The sequence below is a fragment of the Penicillium argentinense genome (genome assembly GCF_028826775.1).
Source record: "Penicillium argentinense strain IBT 30761 chromosome Unknown utg000010l_segment0_segment0, whole genome shotgun sequence".
Lineage (NCBI taxonomy): Eukaryota > Fungi > Ascomycota > Eurotiomycetes > Eurotiales > Aspergillaceae > Penicillium > Penicillium argentinense.
The window spans coordinates 2,308,302-2,330,962 of NW_026622669.1; the positions used below are offsets into that span (position 1 = coordinate 2,308,302).

At 50.5% G+C, this 22,661-nt stretch overlaps 10 protein-coding genes across 10 annotated transcripts; 6 read left to right on the forward strand and 4 right to left on the reverse strand.

The window, feature by feature from the left end:
* Positions 1–2,459: 2,459 nt before the first annotated feature.
* Positions 2,460–4,684, forward strand: N7532_010538 (fungal specific transcription factor domain-containing protein; the record flags this gene model as incomplete). The annotated part of the gene is made up of 5 exons (XM_056623029.1): positions 2,460–3,154; positions 3,208–3,529; positions 3,583–3,686; positions 3,735–4,137; positions 4,187–4,684. 5 exons carry the CDS (start codon positions 2,460–2,462, stop codon positions 4,682–4,684), a joined length of 2,022 nt encoding a protein of 673 aa, XP_056470445.1.
* Positions 4,685–4,789: 105 nt separating this feature from the next.
* On the reverse strand, positions 4,790–6,139 carry N7532_010539 (putative erythromycin esterase; the record flags this gene model as incomplete). Its single annotated transcript, XM_056623030.1, has 1 exon — positions 4,790–6,139. The coding sequence occupies one exon, from the start codon at positions 6,137–6,139 to the stop codon at positions 4,790–4,792; it is 1,350 nt and encodes a 449-aa protein (XP_056470446.1).
* A 369-nt stretch (positions 6,140–6,508) lies between these two features.
* Positions 6,509–7,766, forward strand: N7532_010540 (uncharacterized protein; the record flags this gene model as incomplete). The annotated part of the gene is made up of 3 exons (XM_056623031.1): positions 6,509–7,349; positions 7,401–7,663; positions 7,719–7,766. The coding sequence occupies 3 exons, from the start codon at positions 6,509–6,511 to the stop codon at positions 7,764–7,766; spliced, it is 1,152 nt and encodes a 383-aa protein (XP_056470447.1).
* Positions 7,767–7,898: 132 nt separating this feature from the next.
* On the reverse strand, positions 7,899–8,924 carry N7532_010541 (putative inositol phospholipid biosynthesis protein Scs3; the record flags this gene model as incomplete). The annotated part of the gene is made up of 3 exons (XM_056623032.1): positions 7,899–8,000; positions 8,057–8,838; positions 8,870–8,924. 3 exons carry the CDS (start codon positions 8,922–8,924, stop codon positions 7,899–7,901), a joined length of 939 nt encoding a protein of 312 aa, XP_056470448.1.
* A 1,594-nt stretch (positions 8,925–10,518) lies between these two features.
* Positions 10,519–12,039, forward strand: N7532_010542 (class I SAM-dependent methyltransferase; the record flags this gene model as incomplete). The annotated part of the gene is made up of 11 exons (XM_056623033.1): positions 10,519–10,563; positions 10,618–10,649; positions 10,725–10,778; positions 10,829–10,835; positions 10,882–10,926; positions 10,974–11,009; positions 11,067–11,185; positions 11,233–11,258; positions 11,308–11,338; positions 11,395–11,749; positions 11,806–12,039. 11 exons carry the CDS (start codon positions 10,519–10,521, stop codon positions 12,037–12,039), a joined length of 984 nt encoding a protein of 327 aa, XP_056470449.1.
* Positions 12,040–14,156: 2,117 nt separating this feature from the next.
* Positions 14,157–14,931, forward strand: N7532_010543 (uncharacterized protein; the record flags this gene model as incomplete). Its single annotated transcript, XM_056623034.1, has 3 exons — positions 14,157–14,641; positions 14,697–14,831; positions 14,880–14,931. 3 exons carry the CDS (start codon positions 14,157–14,159, stop codon positions 14,929–14,931), a joined length of 672 nt encoding a protein of 223 aa, XP_056470450.1.
* A 267-nt stretch (positions 14,932–15,198) lies between these two features.
* Positions 15,199–16,587, reverse strand: N7532_010544 (uncharacterized protein; the record flags this gene model as incomplete). Its single annotated transcript, XM_056623035.1, has 1 exon — positions 15,199–16,587. The coding sequence occupies one exon, from the start codon at positions 16,585–16,587 to the stop codon at positions 15,199–15,201; it is 1,389 nt and encodes a 462-aa protein (XP_056470451.1).
* Positions 16,588–18,853: 2,266 nt separating this feature from the next.
* On the reverse strand, positions 18,854–19,335 carry N7532_010545 (uncharacterized protein; the record flags this gene model as incomplete). Its single annotated transcript, XM_056623036.1, has 2 exons — positions 18,854–19,214; positions 19,271–19,335. The coding sequence occupies 2 exons, from the start codon at positions 19,333–19,335 to the stop codon at positions 18,854–18,856; spliced, it is 426 nt and encodes a 141-aa protein (XP_056470452.1).
* A 558-nt stretch (positions 19,336–19,893) lies between these two features.
* N7532_010546 (Zn(II)2Cys6 transcription factor domain-containing protein) lies at positions 19,894–21,154 on the forward strand (the record flags this gene model as incomplete). The annotated part of the gene is made up of 2 exons (XM_056623037.1): positions 19,894–19,962; positions 20,009–21,154. 2 exons carry the CDS (start codon positions 19,894–19,896, stop codon positions 21,152–21,154), a joined length of 1,215 nt encoding a protein of 404 aa, XP_056470453.1.
* A 487-nt stretch (positions 21,155–21,641) lies between these two features.
* On the forward strand, positions 21,642–22,518 carry N7532_010547 (uncharacterized protein; the record flags this gene model as incomplete). Its single annotated transcript, XM_056623038.1, has 2 exons — positions 21,642–21,913; positions 21,981–22,518. The coding sequence occupies 2 exons, from the start codon at positions 21,642–21,644 to the stop codon at positions 22,516–22,518; spliced, it is 810 nt and encodes a 269-aa protein (XP_056470454.1).
* Between the last annotated feature and the right edge of the window lie 143 nt (positions 22,519–22,661).

Consider the following 22,661-nt stretch of genomic DNA (forward strand, 5'->3'; position numbering starts at 1 on the left):
GCTAGTCCTTCGGCTTGGGTATCCTGGCTATGGTAGTCGAAACATGAGCTTTCTGCCCTATGTGGGAGGATTGTTCTAGCCCAATGTCACTCATTCTGCATCGCGCATCACTCTCTAAAATAGTCATCCAGAGAGCTGATCACGTAGGAGACTGAGTAGGTGACCCGCTGACTAAGTATTGAACAGACGGTCAATTATCAAGATCATAGTTGACGGGATACTTGACATCGAAACTGGCACCGTGTTTGACCAAGGTTCTAGTCCTGTATTATCTGGGTGAAACCATGACGGGGTTGCGGTCTGAGACAAAGGGGCGTGAAAGCATCAATCTCCTAGATGAAAGTCCCTTTTTAGCTCATACGTTTGCTCTTTCTTCTATTGGTGGATATTCAAAAATTCATCTCCGCCGAAGAGTGGTCAAAATTCTTTCGCGGACTTTTCCGGTCCCTTTTCCGGCCTCGGAAAAGACATACGGCGACTGAGGTCATGGACTACAAGGAGATAGTGCGCATTGATATGTCTACTTTCACCAGCTGGATGAAGTGCTCGAAGTATTCATTCGGAAACAAAGCGTTTAAATTTTTTCACATGGCTGAGAAGAATCGCGCACTAGTATTCTTTGCATTTCTCGAAAGAATCGACATCTCCAGAGGTGAATCTACAATGCCCTATAAGCCTCTCGATCGGTATAGCTCCCCATTGCACAGGAAATAGCGCCATCTCATCATCCTCCTCTGAATTAACATCCTGTGCGCCTTGTGGATCAAAATTTGGGATGACATGTAGCAGCAATAGCCAGACTATTGCTTCCCACTGAAGGCATCGGCGAGACGAATTTCCAAAAACCGAGCTCTATTAGTGAAATAAGTCCAGCCACCGAAACAGCACTCACCATAGCAACCTGCGAAAAAGCACAGCTAATCATACTCTGTGAACGTGCTTTTCTCATTTGCGTGTCATAAGCTTCGACTACAACCATCAACAGACTTTCCACTATAAGCCGGTGAAGAAAAGCATATGTGACCATGAGGGGTAGTGTATAGCGTTATGGTACAGAAAAGAAGTATGTGCTTCTCTGGGAAAGTGTTGGATTGTTGGTGACCCGAAGACAACTGCTAGACGTAGAAAAGCGGGCCCACTCGCCTGCAAGACACATGGCGGTGACAATGCCGTTCGATGTAAAGTAGAGAAAGAAAGGATGATCTGGGGAGAGTTTGCAATCAAGACATTCTTTATGACACATTTCGTGGGCCATGAAAACGATACTATGATTGCACCGGCCTTGACGTCTCCAGGCAGGAAAAACATTTCTTTGCCTTCATTATTCTCAAGATTGGGTGAACAAATCCAATTGAAAGGGCCTCCACGCATGGAGAAGCTGCTTCCCCAATTCTCAGCTGCGATATCTCCCATGGCGACCCCTACACTGTTTCGTCTGTTAAAGACTGCATTGAGCATAAAACGGAAATATGCGTGATTTGCTTCAGTGTCGTTGGTCACCAATAATGGCTTGTGGTACGCTTTTTGGTGGGTTGTGCCAAATTCGGTTATGCACTCTGCGTTGGTAAGATTATCGAAAGGACGATGCCGTCGGCGTGGCTTTATTTTGCTCAGATGTGTTATCGTTGTCTATATGTGAACCCCCGACAAAGACTTCTGTAGACGTGCGGTCAACTGGTCGATCGGAGGCATCCCTATTTCTCGTGGTGTATGTATTTATGTTCACCCGGGTTAAGATGAAAGGCGCAAGGCAGCGAGGATGTTTTGCCAACCAGATCATACGCTCAAGGAGAATTTCCTTCCGGTGGAGGCACTCCGAAGGAAGGTGATTGAAAAGTATGTAAAATATCATAGCAGGGCAACGAAAAGTTCCCTAGAAGGCTTGGGGAAGTGGATGTAAACACGACATGAAGTCATGTGACTGTCGCCATATAGAGACGGCAGCGATAGCCCGGTCGATGTATGGTGAAGATGGTGACATCTTCATTAAGGTTTGCCCACAGCTATTTTAATTGCCCAAGGCTGGATATCACATGCGCAATCGGCTGTCAGGATGACCGGGAAAGTGGGGAGAGCTTAGCGGCATCACTGGCGCGAAGTCGCGGGGTAGTACCCCAGATCGAACAAAGTCCGGGGCTGACCTCCAACTTCCACGCTACTCACCACCCGGCCCGCCTCCAATCTCTCCGGAAAAAATGCATTGAAACCTATCGCATCATGTCTGACCCACACTCAAGGAAACGCCGCCGGGGCAAGGAGCGTGTCCGAGTGACGCGGGCATGCGACACCTGCAAGAAGTGATATTCGAACAGCTCAACAGGGGAGGGAGATGCTGACTACCGTCCAGAAAAAAGCTCCGATGTTCGGGGACGCTCCCATGTTCGCTTTGTTTTCGGTCGGGAGAGGACTGTCAGTATAATGCTGGCTACAAAAGGGGCAAAATTCCTGATATTCCGGCGATGGATCAGGAGATGATGGGTTTGGAGTCGCCTCCGAAACCTTTGACACAGGTACTAGATAATGTGCAGCTATCTCCGGTGGATGCTTTCTCGCCGAGGAAACGGCAGGATACCTTGAACACACAGCTGAAACTTGGAGACGTTGATGACATTTCGGCGGGAGATACTATTCAGGAGGCTCTCCGTTCGCCGTTGCAGGATTCGAGAATCAACATGAACAGCTCGAATACATCTACTGTTCCAATGCAAGACGAGCAGCAAGCTGCATCTTCTCAGCCTCCTACCGAGGCAGACGAAACAGATCTTGAAGGACACTACGTCGGACCATCGTCGGGTGTCTCCTTTCTACTCCGCGTCCAGAAACGACTGCACGAGAATCTCCGATTTTCAGCATCGGAACCCATATTCAATTTTGGCGACGCACCGTTTCCGACATATGATCCGCATTTTCTCGTCCTGCCACCGCTTCACGAAGCGCTCACACTCGTCAATCGGTACTTTGACTTCTCGTTCCCCACACATCGATTCCTGCATCAGGCCACAGTCGAAGAGTGGGTTCGAGCTTTCTACTCAGTGATTCACGGGGCAGATGAGACAGTCAGTAAGGCTATAAAGGCTGTCATATTGATGGTAATGGCTCAAGGCAGGCAATACCTTTCGGCTACGGACCAGTCGACCTGTCAGTCTGTCAACAGGTAGGTGAATACCTCGGTCAGCCTGTCCAGATGCATTCTGACGCCCCAGAAAGCAATGTATATTTCGCAGCCTCCGAGAACCATCTGTCATCCGAAAAGGGACCAGTGCAACTTACCAGTATTCAAGCCCGTCTAGCACAATGCTTCTACCTCCTATCAGAATCACGAATGAATCACTGCTGGAGTCTATTCGGAACAACGGCTCGCCTTGCTCAGGCCATTGGAATCAACAGGAGACGAAGGCGAGAGTTGATTACGGATCACGTGGAAGAGGAATGCAGGAAGAGGACATTCTGGTGCGCCTACAGTCTGGATAACTACTTGAGTGCGGCTCTGGGCCGACCGAGGATTTTCCATGATGAGGACATTGACCAGGTTTGTTGAAAGAGCATTTTCAGTGAGTTGAGGATACTGATGATAGATCCCAGGAGCTCCCAAATTGTGCAAACGACTCTCAGATTTTGCGACATACAATCCTCCCGGCTCAGTCATCACGACAAAGCCTCATGCTAGCTCCAATATATCATGCGAAGTAAGTGTACTCACCGAGAGTGTGAAGCTAATGCTAATCGAATTGTAGACTCTCCCGAATAATGAGCGGAATCCTCCGCGATCTCTACGGAATCCAGCAAAAACCCCTATCCTCGCAAACCGAGATCGCGAGAAAGTACGAAACAGACCTATCCCTCTGGAGAGCTGGAATCGCAGAGTTCATCGACACGCCCAACATCGAGCTTCTCCAAATAACATTCCAACGACAATGCAGCGTCTTGAACCTAGCCTTCGAGCATGCCAAGGTTCTTCTTTATCGGCCTTTCATCCTTCAAAACCTGGCGTCCCTGGGGAAGGAGACGAGTGCACCGCACTCACCGTTACAGGAGGTTATTGGGGAGAATATCAAGAAGGGGTTGGAGGCTGCTACGAGGACAGTTGAGATTTTTCAGAGTCTTTGTCGGACTAGACGGATGTATAAGTCGTTTTGGGTAAGTATTCGTGAGCTTGGCAGAAAAGTCAGCAAGCTAATTGTCTTAGTTCACCCACTACAATGTCTTTTGCGCTATTGTGGTGCTTTATGTGTACGTGATTCAAACTTGGTCAAAGGCGGGTCATGAATATGAGCATTGTCTCCGGATCGGAGAAGAGGCTCAAGCGGAGCTGGCGAAGTGCGGTACCAAGTCGTCGTTTCCTCAGCGGTATGTTGTTGTTTTGGAGGAGTTGAGACGGGAGGCGCGCAAGATCACGGCCCAGTCTGCGAGTCAATACGATACGTCGAACACTTCACCTGAGGAGAATGGGATGGATTCTGTTCAGCTCGGAAATGCTGAAGGGATCCAGAGCGTTCCAAGTCATAACCAGGATGGAGACGTCGTGTATCCTCCGGATCCGAGCACCTGGTTACCCAACATAGCCCAGGACACCAGTCCGGCGTCTTACCTTGCAGACATGACTGGATGGGGTGATTTTGATTCCATTGTGCTGACTGGGCTGGGAGATCTAGGCCATATGTTTCCAAGAGAATATTCCTATTGAGCTCTTCTCTAGAAGTCAAATGAAAGAAAAAAACGTATATTTTGCAGCTTGCGAAACCTCTTTCCTCCTATACCATATTGAGCGTACCTCCAATGGAGACCTTACCTAAAGACCAAACGGATAAGTCTCCTCCTTCCCAAGCGGTGTCTTAGGTTGAATCGTTTCAAGAGGCCTAACCGCCTTCGTCCGATCAAACCAAATAAACCCATCAAACTGTTTATGCAAAAACGCATACGAATAATGCGACATCCGCTCCGTATCCGGCCTATAAATAACGCCAATAAACCTCTCAAGCCGATTCTCCGCCGCCATAGCCGACCTCAGCCGCGTATCAATCTGACCCCGCCGAAAATCAACCACAAAACTCGGAACACCAGTCTCATGCGCCACCCTCTCCCAACTATCATCACGCGAAGTATTCACGTCCATAACCTCCATATCATCATCCCAATCTTGCGCAGCTGCAACTGTCCCCGTATGCGTCCCACACCCCAAAATACAAACATTCTCCCTTCCCAGCCGCTCCCGACACAATTGTCCGATATTCACCTCGTTCCGCCGCATCCCCATACTCGTGTACCGCGCGTCGCCGACGTGCGAATTATGCGCCCAGACAACTGCCTTGTGTGCCGGCGGGGGCCGGTGCTGCATTAGTCGGTGCAATGTATCGAACATGTGCGTATCGCGCATTGTCCACGACGTCGCGGAACTCCAGTACATCGCCTTGTAATATTTCTCCGCATCCCGCACGAGATACGCATTCTGCTTTCCACTCTGATACTCGTCGTCCATCCTGAATTCACCTTGCGCATACTCAATCCGCCGATTGAGCAGGTTCTGCAAGATATCCATGACCTGGCTCTCGCAATCGGCCATCCCCTGCAGGGCGGACAGGCCGTAGGCCGTCGGATCATCGACCCAGGGCTCAAGACAGCCGTATCGTTTCCGCGCGACCTTCGCCGCGGCAGGATCAATGCCGTCGAGATAGTCGATAACCGCCCTAATCGAGGCACCCATACTGTACAAATCGAGTCCGTAAAATCCAACCTGTTTCTCGGGTGACTGATCCTGATTCCAATCGCGCATCCATTCGACCAGCTCCTGCATTTCGCGATTCCGCCACATCCAGGTTGGGAAGCGTTTGAATGGTTCGTGGCCGGCGGCGATGCCGCCTACGCTTGCTTTTGGACCGGGGCGCATGCGCACATACCGATCTATTGCTTCTGCGTCCGGCCAGTCTGCTTCGACGGCGACGATTGTGTAGCCATGTTCTTGGATTAGGCGTTTTGTTATTTCTGCACGCGCGGAGTAGAATTCAGAGGTGCCGTGACTGGCGTCGCCGAGGAGGACTACTTGTTTGCCGGCGAAGGTGTCGAAGTTTGAGGCGAATGTTTTGTCGTGGATTGAGGGGAGGGGCTTTATTGCCTGGTTGAAGAGGTTTTGGAGGTGTGTCATTGATGCGGTGAGTCGAGCAGTGAAAGGTAGTCGCATGAAAGTTATTAGTTAGGGAAATAGTAACATTTCATCTCATCTGCTGGCATTGCACTCTAAAGAGAGTAAGGATATGGTTGCGGGGCTTCCCGTGGCGCGGACAAATGAGATCACCCTCGAGGAACCTGCTTGTAAGATGACTCAAGATGACTTCACGAGCTACCGACTTAATTCAACCAACCAAACAGTACCTACTACTGATAGTACTTAGCGGCATTCCAGAGAGAGAATCGTCTGATGAGGCACATTTGGTGTCAAAGCATCCGCCACTCCACACCCCATCTGTATAGATACCTCACTCATCCAAAGCAGCAAAAAACCCAAACACCCAAAATGGCCCTCCCAGTCAGTAGCCCCTCCCCAAAGCTTGAACGCTTCGAACAAGCAATGTCCTCCGTCTACGGAAACTTCAGCACCATCGAAGAACCCTCCACCTGGAGCCCACCTCCACGCTCAGGCGGGCATCGCGGGCGGTACCTTTGGACCGATGCCTTCGGCGTCCTAAATCTACTCACCATGCACAAAGAATACAGCCAGGCCGGCGGAGCGTCAGTCAACGACGACAGATACCTCTCCATGGCAGCACGGCTAATCGAAACCGTGCACAACATCCTAGGCCGTACACGCGACGGAGCATCTCGACTGCCCGGCGCAACAAACGACAATCCCTTAGGCGGAGGGTTGCGAATCGGCAAAACAGACGAGCACGGCTCAGACTGCGACGGGCAATACCACCACTACCTAACGATCTGGATGTTCGCGCTAAACCGAATGTCCAGGGCCTCCGGAGATATCAGCTATAACAGGATGGCGGTGGACCTTGCGCGGGCGATTCATCCCAAATTCTTTGTTGAGCGGGAGAGTTCCAAACCGCGGATGATCTGGAAGATGAGTACTGATCTTTCTGCGCCGCTTGTTTCGTCGGAGGGGAATTTGGATCCGATTGATGGGTTTGTTGTTTTTCGCATTCTCCAGGCTGCTGCTGTTGAGGCTGGTGATGGGGCTGTGCTGGCTGAGGAAATTGACGATTATCGGAGGGTTATGCGGAGGAAAGGGGAGCATTTTGTTTCTAGTGATCCACTTGATCTTGGAATGACACTTTGGACGGCGCATTGGTTTTCGTGCAAGGAGAATTGGGCGGCGAATTTGGTTGGGAGGTGTTTTGAGCAGTTGTGTTAGTATCCACCCCTGCTTTTCTTTGTGTAATGGCTTCTGACATTCGCAGACAATCTGTTCGAGGTGAATCGCTACCTCGACCGGAATATCAAATTCCGGCTAGCGTTCCGCGAGTTTGGGACTTGCGTGGGGACACAGTGTCAGGCAGAGAATATGACCGAGAAAGACTGGTCTGTTGATCTCAAGACGTGGTCTGATGCCATTGTCGCGGCGTGGGATCCTTATATGGAGCTTACTATTTCGGAGAATTTGACGCCAGATGATCTCAAGCCGATTACGCGGGTTATGTATGCGTCGGCTTTGATTCCGGGGGTGAGTCTGCCTTTCCAAATATGTTCGGGACATGTAGAGCTAACGGGCTTCGCAGCTTTCTGTGCAGGGTATCTCGGGAAAGAGCCCGAGTCGATTCCGTTAGATTAGCGGGGAAACTAGCGCTTAATACTCGATATTGAGGGTGAAATAATCGGATGCGAATGCCATTTTCAAATGCAGGCTCCGTAAATGCAATCTATAACATACTATACAGAAGGAAAACGAAGGCAAGTGTCTATACCCCCGGAATCCCGATAATCTCTCTCCAAGGCGCAAGTCTTCTCGGGAGGATGTAAACCACATATACAGTACTCAGTGCGACAAACAAACCCGACCACTAGATAAAGTCAGCATCCATCAAAAGTAGATGCATATTTGGGACGAGAATCTTACCTTCTCCAACCACGTATGGAACCAGATAGCCGTCATGAAAAGCATCCACCAACCCAGCCCGACCACGGCCCAGACCAAGCGCAGCGACCAGGTCTTGATCGGATCAGAGCCATCCACCTGATCACCTTCCGAGACGGTCGGATCACTCGCCTTGCGTTCCCGGGTCGTCTCCCCATCAGCGCGCGCTGAAGGGGCAATGAATGCACCAACACCAATAGCCTCGAACGAAAGAAGCGCAGTCGCAAGTACAAGCATGAATACATGTCCACTGATATCATGTCCACCCCTCCACGATCCACCCGCAGCCTTGCAAGCAGCCGCACTAAACAGCAGCTCAAGCTGGGCAGACGCACTCGGCTCGGACTCCAGATTCTCCACCTGGCTGAGAATCTGCTCACATTTCCCACCCGTCACCACAAAGCCCCGGTCGATGATCGCAGGCCCGAAGAACCACTGCGTCATCAGATACCATACTGCTGTCGCGAATGCGTACCGGAGGAAGGCTTGGAAAGTGCGGCGGAGGCGAGTCTGTTGCTGAGATTGGGAGAGCGATGATGAGGAGCGGTAGGCTGGTTGGCAGAAGAGAAGCGAGGCAAAGGCAAGGGTTGTCCACAGCCACCCGATCTTCACGAAGTAGAGGTTGAATATGTTGTTTTTGCGGGCGAAGTAGTTAACCGGGGTTTCGGAGATGTGTAGGTCGGCGGCGAGGGAGGGTGCGAGGGCGCCTGGTGTTTGCGACAGGGCGGGCAAAGCTCGTGTACCGCGCGCTGTTGGCGAGATGACTGAGAATAGTGATCCGAGTAGCAGCGTCACTGGGTAGATCAGGAGAGCGATTGGGGAAGGGGGGATGTCGAGCGTGTGCGGCCATTACTGTCGGTTTGTGAGAGATGTTGCAAGAGGCGCGTGGGGCTGATTCTGCGGTTTTATTCGGTCGGAGACAATGGGGAGGTGTGACGTATTCAGGCTCGCGACATGGCTGGGCAATTGCAGAGTCCGCGCGAAGCTGGGAAGTTGACGGGTGTTTTGGCAAGCTGGGCGGATGACATCAATCCACAGTGCCTGCCGAGGCATAATGTGGCCTTGTGGCCTGAGGCACATCTGGTATAAAGATGAGATCGGATGAGAGTATATAGTTAAGTGCGGCCCAGCCCAGAACAAAAGGAAACGTAGGTATGTAAGTAAATATCCTAAGTAAGAGTGACATTCGTTCGCATCTTGCATGTACGAAATGGATTTTAGCCCTTTGTCAGCTGGAGTTCCTCGAATGTAATCCGGTAGCGCCCAAAAATGCTCGGACGAAACACATAATGCATTCTACTAACAGCTATATGTATCAAATCGCTACGTGAGCTTCATTCGGTCGTATCTCCTAGTCGACAAGAGAGACACCACGTACCACCTCCTCATCAGTCTGAAGGATCACCGCAGCCACGTCTGCAAAAAATTTCAAACGGGCCGACATTAGCACGAACCAGGATACTACGTGGTATACATCATTCATCATCAGACCATGGCAGCACAAGAAACGCCACATCTTAATCCGGTCATAATCTGCACAGGACAAATCTACGAGAGGTGCATACCCCTAGGCCTAGGTAGAGACTAGACGATCTCTGCATCCGCAGCTCGTGCCTTCCTCGGCGCTCGAGTGCATATACAGGGGGTAACTGACCAAGCGGGACTGGACGCAAGCGAGAAGGAAAGACGGAGACAAAGGACTATCCTTACGCCGAACGGCATCTGGGCAGGCCTTCATCTCCGCTTTTAGTGGTAACCACCCAGACTGTCGGGTTCACGGGCTGCAGAAATGTGACGAGGGTTACAGCCGGCACAGGCGAAACGAGGGCGATGTTCTTATGGATGGGTGGTGGTCGGCTGTAAAGACATAGCCTTGTCGATCCAGAGGCTCTGCTCCAGCGAGGGCTTAGCGTCTTAATAAATTGCCCGCTTCATTTCCAGGTGTATACAATGCACATAGTAGGGAGTAGGTGTGTATGGTAAAGTATGTAATAGAAATACAAGAATACGTCCAGGACAACCCCCGCCTTATTGGATCACAAGCGGGCCCGTTTGGGACTCGCGGCGGATCAGCTCGTCGCTCAACAAATCACCTTTCCAATTCCAGGCACTATTGGCACTCGCCGTGCTGTTGGTACTCGCAGACAAACGCTGGGCAGTGGACCTCGCAAAGGTGGACGCCTTTGAGCCTGATTCCAGACGGTCGGGACCGCGACACTTTTCGCCCGGAACGAGGCATGGACGTCCCGGCACTCTGGCACCCTAACAGCTGTCGAGAAAATCGGAGGGGTCATAAGACAGGAGGTGGGCGCGATGAAGCTTCGATTTTCCTCACTCCTCCGCGATCGAGATCTTGCCGACTACAGTAGTAACACCCTAGGTTACTTGTTCGGAGGTTCCTGACCCTCCCACTTCGGGTTCTAGGCCACTTCGGGTTCTAGGGCATGCATCATCACCCCGAACATGGCTCGGACGCCATCGAGGCCGACGTGCGTCGCCCCGCGCAACCAGCCCCAGCTTCGTCCAGAATGCTAATTTGGTAGATTTCGGATGTCGACTCGGCCTACCAGGGATCGTGAGTACCCTGCTCAGTGCGCAGTACTACGCTGTAGTATGGGCGACTCTGGCGTAACGGCTAACACGGGACTAGGCTAGGCAATGCGAGCTGCACGGATAGCATCACGTCCAGTACGTTCAATTACCAGTATGTCTCTATTCCGTCATGTCGCGGATCTTTGATTAACCAACTCTCAGGTACGAGGTAAGATACCCGTCACCTGGCTTCATTCGGGGATCTAAGAGTGTAGAACGGTCGCAGATATCACTCATACCACGAGGGGGAATACGTCTTAGTATGTGCCCTCACTGATCAAATGTCGACTACTTCTGACTCTGAAAGCCCAATGATGAACAAGAACAAGATCGTCTTGATCTGGTCAGTACATGTGCCGGTGCACCCTCAGGTGGCCCGAATTCAGGCTGACCAAATTAGAGCCACCATATTTACTTGATGCTCCTAAGAGGAGAGCTACAAGTAGCACCAGTGAAGAACCCGGGCAGGGTATTAGATCTCGGTACCGGGACCGGGATATGGGCAATTGATTTTGCAGAGTAAGTCGGAATCTACCACGGTAGCCAACAGAGCTGATCTTGTTCAGTGGAAATCCCAACTCAGAGGTGATCGGTACTTTTACCAATACCCAAAAGCCACAATCAAAACTAACAAACGGAAGGCATCGATCTAAGTCCCATCCAGCCTGCATGGTACATCTCCTAAAACCCTCCTCAGTATTTATCGGGTTCATTGCTGATAAAGCCAGGGTCCCCCAAAACTGCCGCTTCGAAGTAGACGACTTCGAACAACCATGGCCTTACAGCCGCAAATTCGACTACATCCACGGCCGCGAGCTAGAAGGCTTCATCCGCGACCACGACAAACTCTTCCAACAAGCCTTCGACAACCTGAACCCAAACGGCTGGTTCGAGATGGTGACTATGGAAGTCAACTCCTACTCTGACGACGGAACCCATCTGAAAGCCGTCAGCATGCTCGAAAGTGTCAAGCACATACATTTGTCATCGAAGCTTTTCGGAAAGGATATGGCGTCTGTGTTTACCTGGAAAGAGCGGATGGAGAGGACGGGGTTTGTTAATGTTAAGGAGGATATTTTAAAGGTAGGCAGGCCCCTTTCGAGGTAAACAATATGTAGGATACTGACTGAATTTTGCAGCTCCCTCAAAGTCCCTGGCCGAAGGATCCCAAGCTTAAGGAGCTGGGTCGATATCATCAGCTGAATATGCTTGAGGCGATGCCACCGTATAGCTATGCTTTGTTCACACGGATGCTTGGGTGGCAGCGGGCGCAGATTGAGGCTCTTCTTGCGGGTGTACGGCATGAGTTGCGGGATCTTTCTAATCATCTATATACCAAGGTTCACATGGTCTACGGGCAAAGACCGCGGTGATACCCTAAATGATGAAGAAAATATGTATATAATCAGTCATGACCTAACGAAGATATCCCATTTGCAAGCCGTCGGTCCTCATACATTCCTAGTTTGCATCAAGATTGCGCCACTGCATTAGTTAAGATATTAGCAATGATCCATTAGACCAGCTAAAGTCACTCACAAAGCTTATCGTCTCCTCCCACAACTCATCCATTCAAAAAAGCGACGAAATATGTCCCCCAGGAACAACCCATTGCAAAGCATGGCCCTGCAGGATCTGCGTCAACAGCGCAACCGAGAACCACCCCTGCCAATTCAAACTCTTCACATAGTTAAGATGATACCTCAACGGCACAAACCCGGCAAGAAGCATACACCCTCTAGTCCTTCTTCCAGCCGGGAAGAGCGCATAATCCGCGCCGTACAGTATCTGCGCCGGAAGAGTCACATACGACCCGCCGGCCAGATAAAGAGCGTCAAAGTTGTCGTCTGGATAGAGGTTACTTAACAGCGCGGTGATGTCAGCCGCCAGACCTCCTGGTAAGACACTGAAGTATCGCCCGAGCTGCTGTTTCCCATGCCCGGGAGCGTGGGCGCGATCCAGTGTGCTGGTAGTTTGCAGCAGGGTCCTGGGAAGTGACTTGCGGTTCCTGTGCTCATTATGCCGGTGAACAAGAGAATTATTGTTTTTGAGCGCGGGCCATTGTGGGCGTAGGCGAGTTGCCTGTTATGTGGGAGGGGAGGAGGTGTTCTTTTGAACCGGCTGAGGTGGTGTGTTCTGTTTCGGCCTTTTTTTTTTGTGGATTTTGAAAGGAATTGCTCTTCTTATTGATAGTCACAGGCTGTCTTATTAAAGGTCGGTGGTAGCGCCGTCGGTTGATGCAGGTGAAGGCAGGTGGGGACCGTTCATGTTGGCAGGTGCGGGTGACTTCTCCGATGGTAAACTAGGCAGCCGAGCAGACACAATATAATGGCTTCTGCGTCGTTGATTTGGGGAGATTTTTGCTGAATGTCGATCGGGTAGGATCCGTTATTTTTGGTGTCTGCCTGTCAATTTCCTTCATTCTTTCCGTGTCTGCCACGGAGGCTACTGATAGAATCAGATGATCCTAGCATAGTTATCCTTTTTCATGAGTCTCATTTCGAGTTGAACGACAAATATTCATGCAGAGTGGATTCACATTCTGACGAGCGATATTACTGAAGGGGATATTGGAATAATAATCGGGTGGCGGAGGGAGAGAAGCTCCGCCGCATGGATGGGTGCTGCGCTGTCATATGACCTCGCACCTGAGGCCCTGAGGTCAGCACTTCTCTTAGATACACGACGCCTCTAGAAACAATGAAATCAAAAGCCTGTTTGGCTCACTTTCAACACATTGCTTATGGAAGCACTAGTGCTGACAAGCAATACATAGCGAGGAAAAGATCTACAGACCGAACCGTTACTGTTGGCAAAGCATCCAAAGCAAGATTTAAATGCACTTACTGAGAAACATTTGTAAAAGAGCAATGAACGCTGACTTCTGACTTCAGATGAAGAGAATTGAGAAAGCGATTCCCGAGAATCAATCAGTCCCATCCAAAAATACCTGCTGATCGACCCTCTCAATCCATTACCCGTGGGGGCAATGTGACATTAATTCTTCACACTTTGCCAAGAGCGGGATAATGTGTTAGGTCTCTGCCAAGATCAGCAATGACGCAGATATATGGGGCCAGAGAGTTTGAAACGGTTGTATATAGGTGCATCCAAACCTTTTTTTGCCCCATGTATGCTTATTTTCTTGGCAGGGGCGGATTGGGTTTCGTTCTACTAGAATGGAAGGTCGGGATGGTGTCGGGCAATGGATTTTGGTATTACTGGTTTCTACTACACAAGTAGTAGTTAATTTCTCTGGTTCTAGAGGATGCTTGAGTTTGAGCTCGCTATATAAAGGCCCAAGTGTTCTCGCTGTGATATCGGCGGCACTTCCTCTACTACTCCCGCACTGGTGCCGAAATCTACTTCTACTTCTACTTCTTTACTTCCTTAACTTCTCCTCGAGTTGTAAAACGACACTATGAAAGTCCTTTTAGCACTGCACTACATCGCGGTATGCATGCTCTCTACGTCAGTCGCCGCTACCCCAATGCCCGCCGACACACTATCCAACCAAACCTCGCTTCTCCCACACTCACAAACACATATCCTTCAAAAGCGCTCCCCCGTAATCCTGGGCCTGGGCGTCTACGCCTTCATTGAAGCCGCCGGCTCCGCCGCAGGCCTGACTCTTGGCGACCTAGCCAACACGCTAATGAACGTCTTCAAGCCCAACGAAGCACCCTGGGAAAACACAGACGAGTACTGTACGATCTACATCCGGACACAAGGCGGTGGGAACTGCCACATGGAAGTTGATCCTAGCTTCGCGGGACAGGAGAAGGTTACGCACGAGGATTGGGATTGTGCGTGGGTTGATACGGACGCCGATCCACCGATGGCGTCGTTTAGTGACCCCGGCATTGGGGAATATCGGGTGCAGTTTACTGCGACTGATGGGAGTGCGTTTGATGGGTCGGAAGAGTGTGTTGCTGACGGGCTATGTTATCCGAGACTGGAGTTTCAGAGGGATGGGTGGGTTTTTCTTCTCTTTCCTTTCCTACGTTAAGGGTGACGCTGAGTTCTTCAGGTTCTATATGCGGATCGATAGCTGGACGAGTGAGGGGGATATTTCTGAGGGCCAGTATACGGGTGATTATGGGGGTGTTTGTCAGAATTATGTTGAGGATCAGTTTACGACTGGGGGAAATAAACTGGCCACAAAGTAAGTTTATGTCCGGTCCGAGGGCTGTTTTTACTAACTTTATGACAGGTGTGCTGTTCCATGTGAGAATCAAAACGTTCTTCCGGACTCGACGCCCTAGACCATTTGCTTGCTGGACAAGTGAACGATTTTGACAACTTGTGATGGTACGGAGAAGTTGAGGAAATCGGTGTTTCAGTGAAGCTGTATAGATTGAATTGAATCTTGAAATTGAGCAATGGTATATCCGAATATGCATATAGGCCAGGACGCTTGAAAAATATGTAACAGGTCCCTCGTTTTCGTGACTTCGAGTAATATTGCGTCGACACTAAGTCCGTGGGACAGTGGCCGTTTATTTATTTATTTATTTTCTTTCTTTCTTTATTCATTCTACCCTCGCACTATCCATCCTTGCAATAATATTCGATAGCGAAGTCGACTGCTGCGACCTCACATCATTCCGCGCATGCCTCCAAGCAAGAATCTCATCCAACTCATTTGTCTCATGGCTCGCATGATCTGGCGTATCCGGACTTCCGAGGTACTCGACCGAAACATCCCCCGGCGTCTGCGTGATAATGATCTTCGGGATTTGCGGTGTAGGGTTGGCGACGACGAGCGCAGAGTCGCCTGGTAGTTCTGCGATGACTGTGGTGGGTATTGGATCGGAGGGGAGTTCTGCGGGGGCAACGGGAGAAACGAATTGTGAATCGCCTGAGAGTTCCGGGATGGATGTCTCAGACGTCCCGAGCTCAGCAATGTCCTCTTCCTTTCCTTGTTCAGAATCGGGAGAGGTCTTTTGAGATTCAGTCAGATCTCGGAGGTGGGTGAAGACCCGGCTGAGTCTATCCTGGTGGAGGATCAAACGGGATTGTTTCTCCTGAGCCTTCTGGCAGTCCTCGATTTTCCATCGCTTTCTATTCGCGGAGGTTATTTTGCCCTTTCGTTTTGCCATATCGAGACGATGTGGTTCCACGAGCTTGGCTAGGTCCTGGCCGACGTGTAGGGCGTCGGTGATGATGGAATTGATCCAGTTATGTTCGATTTCTCCCAGCAGCGCCGACTTGGAATTTCGGAGTTGCTTCGCTTGGTGGATTTGGAAGAAGGTTTGGTCGGTCATGTTGAGGAGCTGGCGGATTTGCTGTTCTTGTTTCTGCCCTTTCGAGAATGGGTCGATCATGTCGTATTTGGGCAGTGCGGTGTCTGTGGAGGCTTCTGAGGGTGACTGTGTTGATTGCGAGGACTCGGATGAGGGTCCGGATTGTGGTGATTGGGTTGCTTCGGATGATGGGGGCGATGTGTAAGACTGAGGCTGGGTATTTTGTGGTGATGTTTGTATGGATGGGCTGGGTTGGCGTGATAGTGTCGACAACGACTCGACGGATTTCGAAGCCCGGTGTTTGATTGCGTTGCTTTCTATCGCTTTATTTGAAGTCTGAGGTAATCGCTGCAAGCGATCGGTTGACTGGTAAAGCTTGGTGGCGGATCGATTCAGCATATCGGCAGTTGATTGCCGACACCGAGTTTTCGAGTCAACCCAAGTGTTTGTAGATCGATGCCATGCCTCCGCAGTGCTCTGCTGGTATCGCTGTTTCGAATTGGCCAAAGAATCCGACGACCGATGCCAGGCCTCCATCGTCGATTGATGACATTTGTCCTTGGAATCCGACCAGACCTGTGTAGAGCGACGCCACAGATCTTTCGTTGACTGCTGCCATTTATTGGTCGACTGCTGCACCTGTTCGCCCGGTCGGCTCTGCGTGTCTGATGACATTGTGTCGTTGATCGCTCGGGGTGGAGTGGAATAGGAGCAAGCATTCACTTAAACCCACGGCAAATTCCGAAAATTGAAGACTGTTGATGCAAAATGAGCGTTCGTCTGGGTCGCCTGGCGCGATCCTCGTTTTAAGGGTTACGCAAGAGTTACAAGGCTCATTTCCACCCCAGACAATCTCATGCCTGGGGTGGGGCCGCGGGAGCTGTTTATCAGCGACGTGCCCGGTCGGCACGGCGTTGCGGAGGGGCTTAGATGCGAAAGGAAGGACGCATGGCTGCTAGCTCCGAAATGGCCTGGAAATTGCATTTCCTCAAGGACTGGATTGGCTGGTGATCAGCGTGAGCTACGCTCGGGTTGGCGCAGGTTGGGGCCAAAACTGGGAGTGGAGTTGTCAGCTGCGATATCACTGGCCGGTTCGTATAATCACAGCCTTGCTATTTTTATCATGCAGGCAGGGACATATTCAGTTCATGTTGACGACAGTTCTAAACGGAGCAACGTGATCGCGATGGTGTTGATATACTCGAGATCTGGATGAGGTTGGAGAAAGTGTCAACATCTCGCCCTTTTCACTGCCTCCAACCTTGGCCATAACCATCGTTAAGAAGAAAAGGGGAAGAAAAGTATACCCTATACAGAGATAATGAAGAAGAACGCGCAATGACAGCTTGCTTATGAGAGTATACCTGGGAGGAAACACACACAAGACACGCGAATAGCCGACGTAACACGGAGAAAAGCAGAAAAGAGTGCAGTGCAGTGGATGGATCCGTGGATGGATGCCTAGGAAGGAAACTCTGGGTGATGTATTTGCCTCCGCATTCAATGAGGCGGTAGGTGGATCCGCTTATACTGCCTGATCGTAGCAAGTGCAGGCACACCCCGCGTTACAACAGGAGCAGTAGGTAAGTTGCGAAGAGAAAAAGAAAGAAAGAAGTGAAGAAGAAGAAGAAAAAAAAAAAAAAAAAAAAAAAAAGTGCATAAGAGCCGTCCAGTCCGACAGAACATATGGCAAGCCAAGTTCCAGTAGCTTAACGTGAGGGACCGACATAGGGACAACCCATCCTCGAAGGTCACACACACCACCAGTTCCCAACTTATGGTCCATTACCACTCGGCCATAGTCCCATCGCGGAACGATAGTATACCCTTTAAATGGTTTATATAGGTGCGATTGCGGTACTTGAGAAAGGGGAGACAGGTTGAGGCACTTCTAGATAAAATTTGGTGCTGTAAATTGGCAATATGATTCTTTAGGCTGTGCACTGTAGGATACAAATTCTGTGAAGATGCTGAATTGCACTTGAGGGTTGTAGCAGTGTCTTGAAGTTGATACCGCGCAATAGATCGTGAGGTTGTTTTTGCAGGTCGATGTCCTAGGCACCCAGATATCCACTTTCGTGAAGTGCGCGTTTTTGAGGAAAGTCTTCTCGGTTCGCCAGAGGCCTCGGGTTCGATTCCCGCAATGAAGCCTTTTTTTTTAATTTTTCTTTTTTTTCTTCTTTATTTTGTCTTTCCATTTTGATAGCTCCTGTCATCTCTATCTCGTGCCAAGAATGGTGAATGGTGGGCTTTGGTTGGTCGGGGCATTGCTTACCCGAGTGGGCACTCTGCTTACTTCCGCAACGGGAAATTCTCAATCTTGATTCATGACTGCCTGTCGCTCTTTCGCAATCTCCTTAGCAGCCTGGAACGAGATTGATGAAGAAGGGAATTGATACAGCCACGCCCTCTCTGCCTCAGACCACGCCCTCTCCATGACATATTCAGTATCTGCTAGCACCTCAGCTTAGGTTTCCAGGCTCTTCGAGTCCAAAAATGAACTTGGCAGTAGGTAGACTTAAGGTTTCAGGTTATTAAGACCATGTACAGTCTATGTGGGCTTCGCTCGGAAACTGGCACCACTTTGGCCGAGGCTCTGGTTTTGTATTATCCGAATGAAGCCATGGCAGAGGTGTGGTCTGAGACAAAGGGGGTGTGGAAGCATCAATGTCCTTAAAATGGGCCGAGGCGTTTGGAAGATTTAATCAAAACTGCACTCTCATGCCTGCAGCGGTTATTTCCTTTTACCCGTATAGAATCATTATTAAATTGTGAACTTGGTCAAAGAAAAATGTCGTGATTGTAATGCAACTCGCTTTAACAAGAACAATGCTAATACCCTCTAGTAACAGAAAACGCGCTATGTTACCTAACTCCATAGACGAAATATAATCAAAAAACAGCCCCGCTTCACTTTTACTCCTCACAATCAAGTTCCCCTCTAGTTCGCCGGCTGCGAATAATACTTCTGCGCCGAACCAGGCATCTGGCTCCCATGCATCTGGCCATGGCCCGTGCCATACGAAGGCGGGACACTGTCCATTTGAATGCCGTAGGTCTGAGAGCCCTGAAGAGAGCGGTACTCAGTGTAAGGTGCTGCATTCATGGCATGGCCTTGGTGTGACTGGTGCTCGTGGGAGCGCCACTGCGGATGCGAATGGGCATTGGCCTGGTTCTGGTACATGTAGCCCATTTGCGACTCGTTGTAGCCGGGATGGTAGGGCATTTGAGGTGGGCTGGGGGGCATGTTGGTGTTGCTGCTTGGGCGCTTTTGTTTCTTTTCTTCGTGGTCGTTGACGGCTCTGTTGGTTATAAGTATAATGTACCATGTTTGTGACGGTTGAAGGAGGAGACGTACTTTGAGGCAGCTTTGATTAGGCCGTAGCCGCCGGCGAGGGTGAGACCAGTCTTGATGAGACCCATTTTTTGATATGCTGGAGATGTGGAGGGCTGAAGTCTGGAAATAGACTGTGGTAGAGCGAAGCTTCGATATGAAAGAGATGCTTTGGTGACGATAAAGTTCAAGATCGACGGGTCATCAACTAGTATTTATGCTGCAGCCATCACGACGAACTCCTGTCCCAGGGGCAGTGCGCCAAATCGTCGGTACTCAAAATAGCTTGTTCCTTTTCGCAGGCGCCGATCAACTCAGCCTTGTCCAAGTGGGACTCGTTGGGTGAAGACTGCGCGCTTGTTTGGCGTGGGCAGGCTATGGAGCGTGCCGACAGCCAATGAAGCCCGGTGCGGTGTGGCTTGTTTGGCGCTTTCCCCAAAACTGTGCATTGAACCGAGCCGAAAGCGAGGCTCTTAGGGGCCGGATTGTCCCCTCTTCAAAATAATGACATCTCCAAGTTTATCCTGCTTCCTTCGCTGACGCTGACCGCCGACGTGATCCGCACAGATCCAGTCGAACCCGAACCCGAAACCGAGACGCCCGGAGAAAGGCTTAGCTAGGTAGCCACATTCTTCCCCGACAGGCTTATGCCGCCACGTCTGAGCCATCGCAAGTCTACAACGGGCTGTTTGCGATGTAAAGCACGGAAAGTCAAGGTAAGCATTCGATCTGCGATTGCAGGGGCTATGCCAACTTAAATAGTGCGACGAAAATCGACCACAATGCACCCACTGCGTCCGCCATAACGTACCCTGCGAATGGCCGGCACTAGCAACGCGAATCTACAAGCCCAATCAGCCAAAATTGTCAAATGCACTTTCCAAGAGACCCGCACCGGCACTACAGCTGGGCCTTCCATCCCCCGAACTGGGCGGACTGCGGGTCCTCGAACTGCGACTCATGCACCACTGGACCACGACAACGGCCGAAACAATGAGCTCCGCCCAACTAGCCTCCGTCCGCGAGATGTGGAGCGTCTCTGTACCGCAGATGGCGTTCGAGTACGAGCCACTTCTTCACACTTTACTTGCGCTGGGCGCCGCGCATCGCTCCACCCTCCTGCCGGATGAGGCGAATTCCCTGCGCCCTGTGTATCAGGGGTACATTGATTCGGCGCTGCGACGGCATCGACCGGTCACTTCTGATTTGAATGAGAATACGGGTGAGTCGGTTGCGCTTAATGCGGTGCTGCTTTCACTTTATACGTTATTCCTGCGGTCGGAGCCTTCGAGCGAGCCGTATGAGCCACCGATGATGTGGCTCTCAATGGCGCATGGGATCCGGACGGTCATGGCGCAAGTCTTTCATCAGCTTGTCCGGAATAAATCCAGGTTGTGTCCCCTCCTCTTTGCGCAGCCGACGCTTTGGGATCGGAAGGAACAGGCTACTTCGTACGACGGGCCCGCGAAGCCGTTTCATTTTCTCCTCAGTTATCGACGGGATGAGGAGGTTCTAGATGATAAGGATGAGTCTGCGTACATGGATGCAGTGCAGTATCTCGAGCGCTTGTATGTTGCCGTGGAGACACATGAGCCTGAGTTTATCGTTCGCAAGATGTTTAGCGGGTTTCCTCCGGTGGTTCCTCGTCATTTCCTTCGGCTTGTTTCTGATAAGAGGCCGCGGGCGCTTGCGATTCTCGCTCGTCTTTTTGCGCTGGGTAAGACGGTGGATAATATTTGGTGGCTGCGCGGTATTCCGGAGAAGGAGGTGGTTGGGATTAATAGTATTATGCCGGCTCAGTGGAGGTGGACGATGGATTGGCCGCTTATCCTTGTCTCTAAGGATTCCAGGCAAGGGAATGTGTCTGTTCCTGTGACGAATCGAAGTGTCATTGACGCCCTGTTTTGACAATGACCATGTACTACTATATTTGAATGATAACGACAACACTAGGAGAGCATTACCCCATTCAGAAGATTTTGGCTATATCAATTTACCACTCTGAACATAATCGCCAACCGAAAGCGTTGACCACAAAACAACTGTGATTATGATCAACAGCCCAGTTCGCATCGGCTCCAAAGGCCTGGTGAAGACTGAGTCGACCAAGGCTGCAAGGCTGACGCTAACCCTCGGGTTCGGGTTAATTGCCCTACGCGCTAGTCTAATCAACGCCCGCCATTGGAGAGGCGGTGCCACTTGCGATTATCCTCAAGCTTAGCTTTAGCATCGATCGTCTCCTGGTCTTTTCCGTAGGAGACCCGATATATATAAAAATAAAAATGGGGAGCCCAGCTTGCCTGGGCATAAAACTTGGTTCCAGACTTGATTCTTTAGCATCAATCCAATTTTTTCTATCTCTCAGCTATTTTCAAAACATCTTAATCTTGCGATCATGCCCTCCTCAACCGAAGGCCTCGAGCTAGCCCAGCTCGCATTTTACGTCCTCACATCCCTCCCCGCAATTTACTGCCTCATCCGACACGGACGAATCGGCCTCTTAGGGTGGATCTACGTATTCGCCATGTGCGGTTTGCGGTTGGTGGGTAATGGAATCGCATACCACTCTCTTTCCACGACTGGTGAGCCCAATCGAGCGGCATCTATCATTAGTGGTATCGGTCTTTCGCCGCTATTGCTCGCTGCGCTTGGTATTCTTCACGAAGCGTGAGTCTTCAATGCTTGAAAGGCCCTTCGTCTCAAACAATACGCTAATCTGATCTAATGAGGGTAGCAACCACTCCATCCAATCAACCCTCCCCGCCATCCTAAGCGGCTTCGGCATGTTGATCCCTCACATCGTTATCGGAGGTGGAATCGGTCTTGCGGCTGCCAGTGGAAGTCACACTGTCTTGCTGAAGGTCGGACTCATTGTTTTCGCGACGGGTTGGAGTATGGTTGTGGCGCTGGTGCTTGTTTCTGCGAAGGCAAATGCCACTCATCGCCGACTGGGTAAGGAGAGGAAGGTATGGTTTGCTACTCCCATTTCAGCTAAGGATTCATCTAATGAGTCAAATGTGAAGCTCTTGTTTGGGATTATGATTGCCCTGCCGCTCATTGGAATCCGTCTGATTTACGCTATTGTTGTTGCGTTCAAGTATGGTAGTCCTTCTGGTGGAAGCCTTGCTGTTGAGGTTATCTTTGGGACTCTTCCGGAGTTTTTGGTTATGATTACGTATCTTTCTGCTGGGATTGTTACGCGCAATTTGGCGAGTGGTCGAAATGAGCGGGGGGTTGGGCCGGCTTATGACTCTGCCTATGTTTCTGTATGAGTTTACTCACATGCGCTTAGGATTTATGGAATTGCATGTGCTGCAGGCGTTGGGAATAGTGTATTGTACGAGATCGGCATTGTGATATTGCTTGGGTATGATCACATGATTCTTGTTATAGAGTGAATGTTGGGCTGCGGGAC